General features: G+C 35.5%; 1 protein-coding gene across 1 annotated transcript in view; it reads right to left on the reverse strand.

Moving 5' to 3' along the window:
* The window catches only part of MC1 (metacaspase 1), a 32,270-nt gene extending 23,038 nt beyond the window's left edge, over positions 1-9,232 (reverse strand). Inside the window, exons 1-3 of the mRNA XM_089814336.1 lie at positions 8,326-9,232; positions 7,738-7,950; positions 2,570-2,900 (exon numbers count right to left, since the gene is read on the reverse strand). Of these exons, the coding sequence (XP_089670462.1) occupies positions 2,570-2,900; positions 7,738-7,950; positions 8,326-8,485 (704 nt within the window). The 5' untranslated portion in view covers positions 8,486-9,232. The remainder of the gene's footprint in view (positions 1-2,569; positions 2,901-7,737; positions 7,951-8,325) is intronic.
* Between the last annotated feature and the right edge of the window lie 1,103 nt (positions 9,233-10,335).

Consider the following 10,335-nt stretch of genomic DNA (forward strand, 5'->3'; position numbering starts at 1 on the left):
TGTTCCATCTATGTGCAGATAAGTATTTCATATCTTTGAGTTTTACATTTATCTATTTGTGCTTCTATACATACAATTAAGAGCCATTTGCCTTGATCTTTTCCTTTATGGCTGAGATGTTCTTGCAGGAAAAGAAGGTTGCTACTTTACACATGCTACTAAATATTGTGTAGACTCAAAGAATCTTTGATTCAGAATTCATTGGTCATATGATGATTAGGTTGTATAAAGTAAGGCTCTTGAAACGAATTTCCTTGATGATTGGTATTATAAGTATCCTTCTATATAAAGGGAGTTTGACAATTCATTAGAAGCAACCTTGATCGGAAAAAGTCAATAAGTTGAGAGGGAGAAGTTCGAGGTGAAATTCCTTTTAATCCATTCTTCTGTATGAGAGAGAAACTTGAGGTGAAAGTCCTTGTTCTACCCTCTAGGAGCAGCTATGGTGCATCAACCCTTTGACCTCGTTTATTGTGGATATCATGAGAGTTACTATTTCGCATATGTGGATTATGTCATGAAAGGTGACGATCTTAACAATAAGTTGTCCTATTATCATGATTGACTACATTAAGTTGTTGTCCCGGAGTGCCGCATATCATCATAACAAACGTATCATGATAGGCACATTAAGTTCTCCCAAAGTACCAGAGTTCATGATACTTGTCATGATGGAGAACATGACATTTTGATTACTTATTATCTGAAAGACTACATTTAATTGTTGTCCCGGTGTGTGTCAGTAAGCAAAAAACTCATATCCTACAAGGATATAACATATTCTTTTGGTAGGCATCATGAACATGATGCCAATGTACATACCAAGAGAATATAAGTGTGATTGATATTTCTTGTTGAATCATACTTTGATTGATATTGTAAGATAACATCTAAGTTAATGGATAATTGTTGATATCCTTAAATATGTCATTCCAAGAATATCATATTGAGATGATATCTCTTTTTATGCTTGAGAGCATAATGTGTTTTACAACAATCTTCCGTAACTAAGAGGGAGTGTTAATGTTGTATCTTTCAATCAGATTGAATGGACGTAGAGATAATCCTTCTATGGTCATTGATTAATCATCAATTAGACAAACTCTCCTACGTGTGTGTAACATATAATTATGTTTATATGTATATTATTGTTAATATATTGTCTAATGATGATTAACTTATAATTAACCATATAGAGACATGTCTGTTCATGAGACATGTCTTCTCTTCTTTTCTCATATTTATATGACATTCAAATATGCATTTGAAACACACAAAAATAAATGGTATTGTTATTACATTTGCAGAAAACGATCTAATAAAACTCAACAATATGACTCGATCTGAAGATGATAAGATCAATATGAATGATAATATTCATTTGAGATTGCTTGTTGTATGTACATTTCATCCTTTATGTATTGTACCCTTTTTCTAGCCAATATGTCCTGATGTGTTGTTAGCCCTTTTCACCATTGTTCCATGGGCTAACTGGGACTTTAAGGATCGGTGTGAGTTTTGGCCTAGGCACTTTCAGATTCAGGCCAATCACCTTAAGAAATTTAAACAATGAAATGTGACAAAGGTATGAAGAGATGAGATACCATAGATAGTGAAGCGCATTAAATCAAAGATTTTTCCAAGAAAATGAAGCTTGTTGAGCATTATACAAGTCCTAGAGATGTCAAATGTGCTCCAGGAAGTTTAATTTGAGAATTTCAGTACTAATTCTTGGATGGATGTCTACTACATTAGGTTCCCTCGGATATGTGTTAACGCTCTCTTCCCAGGTTTGTTTCAATTTTCTCTTGCTTTAGTTCACTCTAGATAATGACTTCTCAAATTCACTTAAGCAAGCATTTTTTATTTGAATGCACACACAGCTTTTGTTTCCAATAGCAATATAAGTTGCATTCAGTCACATACAGGTCAAAGAATAAACAAACTTCTTGTCACACTATATATTTTGCAAATTGGAAAAATCATATATGTACTGGTAGCAGCAATCAAGGGTGTGAAATCTGATTTATAGTATTGTTGGCATGCAACTAAGAATGTAAACATTACAAATTAAATGGAAAATGTAGACAGCAATCCATTGCTGCATTAAACATTATATATTGGCCTTCTGTATGTTGATTTCAATAGCATATTCTATTCAATCAGCACATCAGGAAATTTCAATCCATGTTAGACAATTGCACATTCGAACAACCAAGTTGATTCAAATCAAATTTTATTTCTAATTCAAACTGAAACCTATTGATTATAATTATTAATAACTATGAAATATGCCAAATCGGCTATTATTTTGTATATGACTTCCAACAGATCATTGTGAGAACAAAGGCTAGTAATAGATGCAGAAGGTAACCATATTTACAAAAATCTTATCAAATAGGTGGTGCATTCAAAGTAGATGCTTATAATAGATTTTCAGTCAGAAAAGGTAAGGTGTCTCAAAACAAGAAACTATTCATAATATGCCAGGGAATTAAGGTTGTAGTGAGTCCTTGGAAAATAGAAGGCTTCTTGAAATCTAAATTAAGAATATTGAGATCTCACTCACCTGTTTAGCCGGCACAAGAAAGGCAAGTCTAATACTGTGCCACTATGACAGGCATCAATAAATGCATGAAGCCTAACACCTGGAGGAAGAGGTCTAACTATTGTTGCATTAATTTCATCATCAACAATCATTCCTTGTGTTTCAAAGTCAAGAGGAAGAAGAGTTTCGTCAAATCCATCGATTTCATCTCCAGAGCGATTTCTTCGTTGTGACCCATGTCCAGAATAGTGAAATACTAATGAATCTCCTGGCTGACAACCTTGCGTAAGCCAAAACAATGCCATCCGCATGTTGCGTTTTGTCGGAGTTCTCAAAGGATCTCTTTCCTCCTCTGCAAAATAACATTTTTGATAAATCCAAGCAACCAAGTTCGTTACGATACTCAGAATGAGCAAATCAAATCCATACTGGTCCAGCAGTTTTTTCCTATTTATAAATTTTAAATTAGGAATCAACAAATAGGAAATAGTTGGAATTTCTACACAACATGCATGGGAATGAAAAGACCTTTAAAAGTTTAAATTTTCTAAAAAACAACAATTTTCATAAATGTTTCTAAAAAAGCATTTAATTTAATATTATTGGTTTCTCTAGTTATGCAATATATCTTGTAAGCTGTACTACTGTACAGAATGTGCCACTTAGAATATATCTAAAACCAAGAAGCAATCCAGATGAAAACAGGGCTACAAATCTACAATCATGTACACAACTTCCTCAATAGTCCTTTAGTCACTTGATACATACTTAGGCAGTGATAATTTACCTTCTATCCAGCACAAGTGTAGTGGCGTATGTAGGTAGATACTTATAGACATTTCATTATAATAAACAAAGAGATTAGATTTCAATACAAAGTTAAAAATGGCGTACATTAAATTTAAATTCTTATGTTAATTTTGTACAGGCTGTTGCATTCAGATTTCAACTGAAATGCCTATTTTAGCCTGCTCTATATAAAAATCTAGTGCCCATAATTGAAAGATTAAATCTGAAAGAACTGTATTTCCCAGAGTTTACTAGCGACCATTTGCCCATAATTGAAGGATTAAATCTGAAAGAATTGTATTTCCCAGAGTTTACTAGCGACCATTTATAATGCACATAATTTTCTAGAAATGTTAATTTATAGTCATCTTACATTGCTACGAATTGTTTTTCCAGTGTATATCCTATGTATTGTTTCTGTTGCTAATGAAAAAAATAAGGGTTTCTTACAGCTATAATACATGGAAAGAAATGAAGACCTCTATGCTAAAATATCAAGTTCATCAAAAATTATTTAAAAACAATAAATGGAATCTGAAACTAGTGTCATACAATGATCAGAACTGGAAATATGAAATATAAAATTCACCAAAAGAATTATGAGAATTAAAAATCCTGTTCTGAAAATGGAAGACCGGCACTGTGAAATTGCAAAAAAATAAAAAATATACCAAAACTTGAACAACACTCTCAAAAAGAGCTAAATACACCAAAACCTGAATATCCACATCCAAAAACTTCAAAAACTCCATTATCTTCAAACCCATAACATCAAACTGCAAGCCAAAAACACTGAAAACTCAATCTGAAAGCTGCAACCAGCTAGGGTGGATATTTCACCATTGAACAGGATTTCAGTCCCCAAAAATCACCAAGAGAACTCTCCATGTTCATTCCAGCAGCATTTCGATATATTGGAAAATTCAGAATGCAAGAATGAGATCCACAACTCATATTTGTTATAGGGTTGGAGGGAAAAGTTAGGGCAAGAGAAATTTTAATATATTATTTTTCTCAAAACCATTCAACTTAACTTTTTTTTAAATTACTCAAATCTTACCCGCCTACCTAGGCATCCATTTAAGGCCACTTTATAAGCAATTTATTCACTTAAGTCTTCCCCCCTCACCAAGGTGTTGAACACATTAAAGAACGAGCTCACCAAGGTGTTGAGCACATCTCTATCACTAAGTCACTATCATCCACCTTCACAAACTATAGACTCTTTCACAAAAGCGAAACTTGTTCACAAGGGCTTTGTTTGATACAATTTCCTGAACTTATCCAAAAGCCCCTTGGTGGTGGGCTCTCCCACAGCATTTAGAAGAATTGATTGTGCAAGACAGCCAATTGAGACCTTGTCTTCCAATCAACAACTTTTCCATCTTCATCCTTCATGCTAGATGGTTTGTGATCCACCACCACTACCCATAGATTTCCCTCCTCCCTGAGCTTCCAAAGCTCTTGCCTCCATTGGATTTCTCCACCTCCATTCTAGATGTATGTACCAAGGATATATCTTGAAAACTATTTCAACTGCAACAAAGCTCCTACTCATAAATATTAGGAGAAATGGGCCCTGCTCTTCCTCACAAATCTAACAAGCTAATCAATCTCTTATACCAAATTAAAGGCAATGGACTAAACTTCAATAATTAGTTCTATGAAAAGATTGTGACAAGATATCTGATATACACAGTTTTCAGCAATATTCTAGAATAGTAGTTTTTGCCGCCGATGTCATTCTCTGCTAATGCTTCTATGAAGACATGGAGAGATTGTGCTGCCCCTATTCACCAGAAATGTCCATGGAGATGGAGGGCATCTGGTCTCAATGCAACAGAAGAGTATAGAGTTTGCTCTGCTGCTTACTTGGTGCCCAGTGTTGGTATGGAGAATGTGAGGAACTGTGGAGTGGGTTTCTCTTTCAGATAGGTTTGGTAAATCATAGAACAATCAACAGCCTGTGAGGAAGCAGATGATGAAAGAAATACAAAGGTTAGGAAGGGGTGAAGGTGATGGAAGGTTCGTAGGCTGCCAAAACAATGAGGAGGCTCAGAGCCAAAAATGGGATATGCCTACACCAAACCAACGGTGTGTTTGGGAGAAGAGATAGCAAACAAAGGGATTGAAAATGAAAAGTAATTTGCAAATTTGGCTCTGACTAGGAGATTCAAGGGTTTATAGCCGACTCTAGATGAGTTGCACAAATGGATTTCAAAGTTTTGGAGCCCCACTCTAGATGGGGAAGTACAGAATTATCCTAGTACTCGAGGATTTTTTGTGGTCATTTTTGAAATATTTATAGGACGGGAATAAGATCTTGTGTGAGTATTAATGGTGCTGGGAGGATAGGCACCTGCTAATTTTGAAACCATGGTACCCGACTTTCAACCCAGCTACACAGCCTTTTCATAAGATACAAAATGGGTAAGACATTCTAATCTTTCGCTACAATATTGGATTAAATCTTGCCTTGCTTTGGGTAGATTCTTGGGAGTAGATGAGGGTTTTTAAGGTTTTTTGCATACTAAATTTGCTTGTGCACTGGTTAATTTGGATATGACAGAAGGTTTTCCAGCAGATATATTATTGAAGTCTACAAAGGGAAACTGGCTAGATGTAGTGGATTAAGAAGGAATCACTTTTAGATATCAAAGATGATTTTTTCAAGGCATATAGCTGAAAAACACTCTAAATGGAAAGTGAGCAAACAAGCAACATGTTGGAAGGTGGTCTCTTCCCACAATATTCAGTGGAAAGATAAAGCCAAGATGACACCCCAAATGACGTTGGAAAGAAAGCAATTAAATAATTTTCAAATAAAGATCCTTCAACATCGAAGGCCTCCGGAGAGTCAGAGACAATAAAAAAAGATAGTGCTAATGCTGTTTGCAGTCCAGTTGTAGCAGAAGTTGGTAGACATGGGCATTCTCATATTCTGGATGGGAGGGTGAAACCTTCATCAGATGAATCTTCGGAGTTGCAGCAGGATGATTCAGAGCTGGAGGAAGGTTGTGAAGTAGTGAAGGGGAACAGAGATAAGAGGGTAAAGTAGGACCTTTAAACATGCTCCTTTGGTCACAAACTAGGGGTGGAGCAAAGAAGAAAAGATGATCAGTTGGCAGGTTAATAGGTCTCTGCAATTTGGTGTGTCAAAGAGGAGGTTCCCTGTTTGTAGCCACTCCTGGTTGGGGCTAGGTGCAAAATCCCAGTCTTGAAATCAATACACTGAACAATTCTACTGATAAAAAAATTTAATCTGGAACAGTGACCACTCAAAATATATACCTAGAGTTAAAATGATCACAATAGAACAATCATACAAGACAATGAAACACCAATATACCTTAGAAAAAAACTTTTTAAAAAATTAGCCTCTAAAGCTCCAAACTAATGTATTATCAGCAAATAAAAATTATATAACACAATTCAAAGCTCCAAGCACTTCCAAGATATGCACACACACAATGAAGGAGGAATCATGCAAAAAATAATATGAATAACCTCCTACCCAAACCCTATACTTTAGGCAAGAGAGCAACAAGGATGAAACTTACTAGAAGCTTCCTACCACCAATAATTAATGCAGCAATTTGGGTGCCCAAAATGTCACTAGGACCAAGTGACAACATTCTCAAAGGCACCTCACTTGCATTCTCCAAGCCTGGCAACCAAGATTCTCTTACAACATAAGTACAAAGCATTAGATGTATTTTACAGTATTGGATGTAAGTTGCAATGATCTATGTAAATTAAATGCGTTAGACCATGAACCCAAAAATTAAAAATGTTTCCCCATTTTTTAACCAACATGTTACACACTACAACCCATAGAAAACTATAGGACTTCCCAAAGTGTGCCACCCAAACTTGATACGGACCACTACTTTAGAAAATATGAAATACTTCATACAACAGCTTCCTATCGAAATCAAAGACAACACTTTTCTATTCTACCAAAACATATACAGAACCATAATAGAATTTTATTAATCATAACATGTGATACATGGCATTCGTTATATCGGAAAAAATGAATGACCAAGTGACAACACCTATTATACAGTTCTTTTTAATATTTTGTTTTTTTATTGATATCCAGCTTGAAATTAACTCTCCAAGCTCAATTTAGTAAATTAATTGTCTTGGTTTAAGATTTCATGCACTAAGTTAAGACTGCAGATATCAGTGGAACTGTACCTAATATCATTAAAACCACAATCATTCCAAAGCACAAATTAGAATCCTGAAAAATCCTGCATCCATAACTTTCAGATACAACTTGGATCAATTTTGTATGACGTGTCCCGAGATCATACAGTCTATTTTGATATCAAAGAATTAAATGGTGCTCTAAAATAAAAGAAAATTGAAAAGAAGGACTAGGGCTCGCTTACCAGTGAGCATAAGAATGGAGGATTCTGGGAATTTGAACTTGTTTATTAGTAAAAACTTCATGCAGTTGGCATCATTTATGCAACCCTTCAATTCATATCGAGTAAATCTGTATGAGATGCCACAGACGACGGCCTTCTTTCTGCCGTGGGACGAAGGGGGCGCAGGGGAGTACTGTTGAGGATTGGGCGTAGGGGCCGCAGGTGGCTGAAAACCTGCACTTGATATGAATCAATAACGAATGTTTAAGAACTACCCATGAACTGTGGTACAATAAGACTCTTCAAAGTTCAGGTTGTGACCTCTCTGTCCATCATGACTTGCGAAAAGACACTTCAAAATTTAGCTTGGAATTTCTTAATCCATCATCAATTGTGGCATTATACAATCCAAACACAAAAACATTGCCACTTTGTATTCCACTGAACATGGATCTCGCATGAAACTGCGTTATCACGTTTTCCAAAAGGTTGCTAACAAGCAAATCTAAATTTTTTTTATAATTTACTATTCGCAGGTCAAAATTTTGTGAAAAACTACAGTTGTTTAAAAAAAAAAAAACTGACTTTCTAAAAGCCCATAAGAAATACCTTGTCCGTAATATGCAGAAGGTTGGGGAGGGTAGGGAGCCCCGCGAGGTTCGGCAATGTTAGTGATCGCCTGGCATATCGCGCAGCGTATTGATTTTGCCCCCGGCGGCAGCTGCAGCGGCGTCCGACAGCCTGAACAATTCACAAGCATCATTGCCATGCCACTTCCAATATGATCCGTACTTCAAATTCAATCCTGACGGCACGCCCGCGGTTCGAACCTCGGATCCCTCCCCAAAATTGTGCGTTTCTTTATTTTTTAATTTTCCAAGACCAAACTTTTACACTTCAATTGCAACGATATGTACAGTTGAAATGTTGCGCGCACGACTTGAGCCTTGCACCTGCAACTCCAACAAATCGGGATTTTCGCGCACTATTTCTCTTTTCTTAACCCTCAATTTAAAGTCAACTTCGAATTATATCTCTACGTTCTATTTTGCCTTTCTTTGCACACCTTCGTTACGCGATATAGTATCTGATAACATTTTAGGCGAAATTACGTGTGCTGGTGAAGAATTTCAATGCGGGAGAGGGACGACCAACAAATTGAACTTGTTTTTGCTCACGAACAATCCGAGCGCGTCTCGATCCTCCGACCTACCATGGACAGGCTGACGAAAGTTGTTAAATTTTACCGAAAACCATATGCTATACGCGACGGCGGTAAATTAAAAATAGAATTTTGCTGTTAAATTAGAATTCTTTTTATTTGGCTACTTCTGAAATGGTGGGCTAGATGCTCCGACTGCACCATGATTGACCAGATTCGAACATCTGATGGAAACAACTTTTTGAAAAGAAGTAAAGGATAATTTTCCACGCGTCATTTGCATTCCATGAAAAGCTATAGAGCCATTCCGTCGAATTTCTTTGTCTGCAAGATTCTTCCAAGTTGAAGTTTTTCCTCTTTCTTATATTTTATTGTTTTATTTTTTAAGTAATTAAATTATAATGGTTCTTTACAAAGAGTTTACTAAAGCAATACACCGTACAATCCCGGATAAGTATTAATTTTAGAGAAGCAGTTGGGCGAAGGAATGAGGAAATATTATATAGAAAGTGGAAAAATAAATTTAAAAATGAATAGAGATGGTAATTAGTGGGTTTGAAAAGGAGAAGAAGATGAATCTAAATCATATTGTGCTACAGCAAGAAAATATCAATATGATCAAACAACGATACAAAAATCTCTCAATTCTTATATTAGATTCCAATTTTGAAGAAAAAGGGCAACAAGATCACAAACAAAAGTGAATTTTGCATTGATTACTCATGGAAAATGATGAGCCACAAACATTTAAACAAGCTCAAGATAGAGAAGAATAGATTGAAGCAATGAATAGTGAAACAAAAGTGATTAGAATGAATGACACATGGGGTTTGGTTCAATTACCTCCTAGTAAGGAAGTCATTGGTATAAGATGGATGTACAAAACGAAGTATAAATTTAAAGTTAGCATTGATAAACATAAACTAGATTGGTAGCCAAAAGGTACACTCAATAGAAAAGTAAATCCTACACTGAAATATTTGCGCTTGAAGCACGAATGGATACTATCAAATTGATTTTGATATCGGTAGCTCAACAAAGTTGGACACTTTATCAAATGGATGTAAAGAACACTTTCTTGAATGGATATATTGATGAGGAAGTGTATGTTTCACAACCTAAAGGTTTTGAAATACCTTCTAAAGATTATTATGTTTACAAATTAAAGAAGGCCTTGTATGGTCTTAAGAAGGCACCAAGAGCATGGTATTCAAGGATAAACTTGCACCTACAACAAAAAATAATTTTACGAAGTTAGTCAGATCCAAAATTCTATATTAGAAGCTCAACTAAGGATGATTTTATCTTAGCTCTTAATGTTGATGATCTTAACTACATAGAAAATAATCAACTTTATTTATAGAGTTTAGAACAACCATGATTACTCATTTTGAAATGATAGATTTGGGACGAATTAACCACTTTTTGGTATGGAAGCATGGAAAAACAAAGCTGAA

This window comes from Cupressus sempervirens, chromosome 2 (assembly GCF_028749045.1).
Source record: "Cupressus sempervirens isolate cs-2001-9-10 chromosome 2, ASM2874904v1, whole genome shotgun sequence".
NCBI lineage: Eukaryota > Viridiplantae > Streptophyta > Pinopsida > Cupressales > Cupressaceae > Cupressus > Cupressus sempervirens.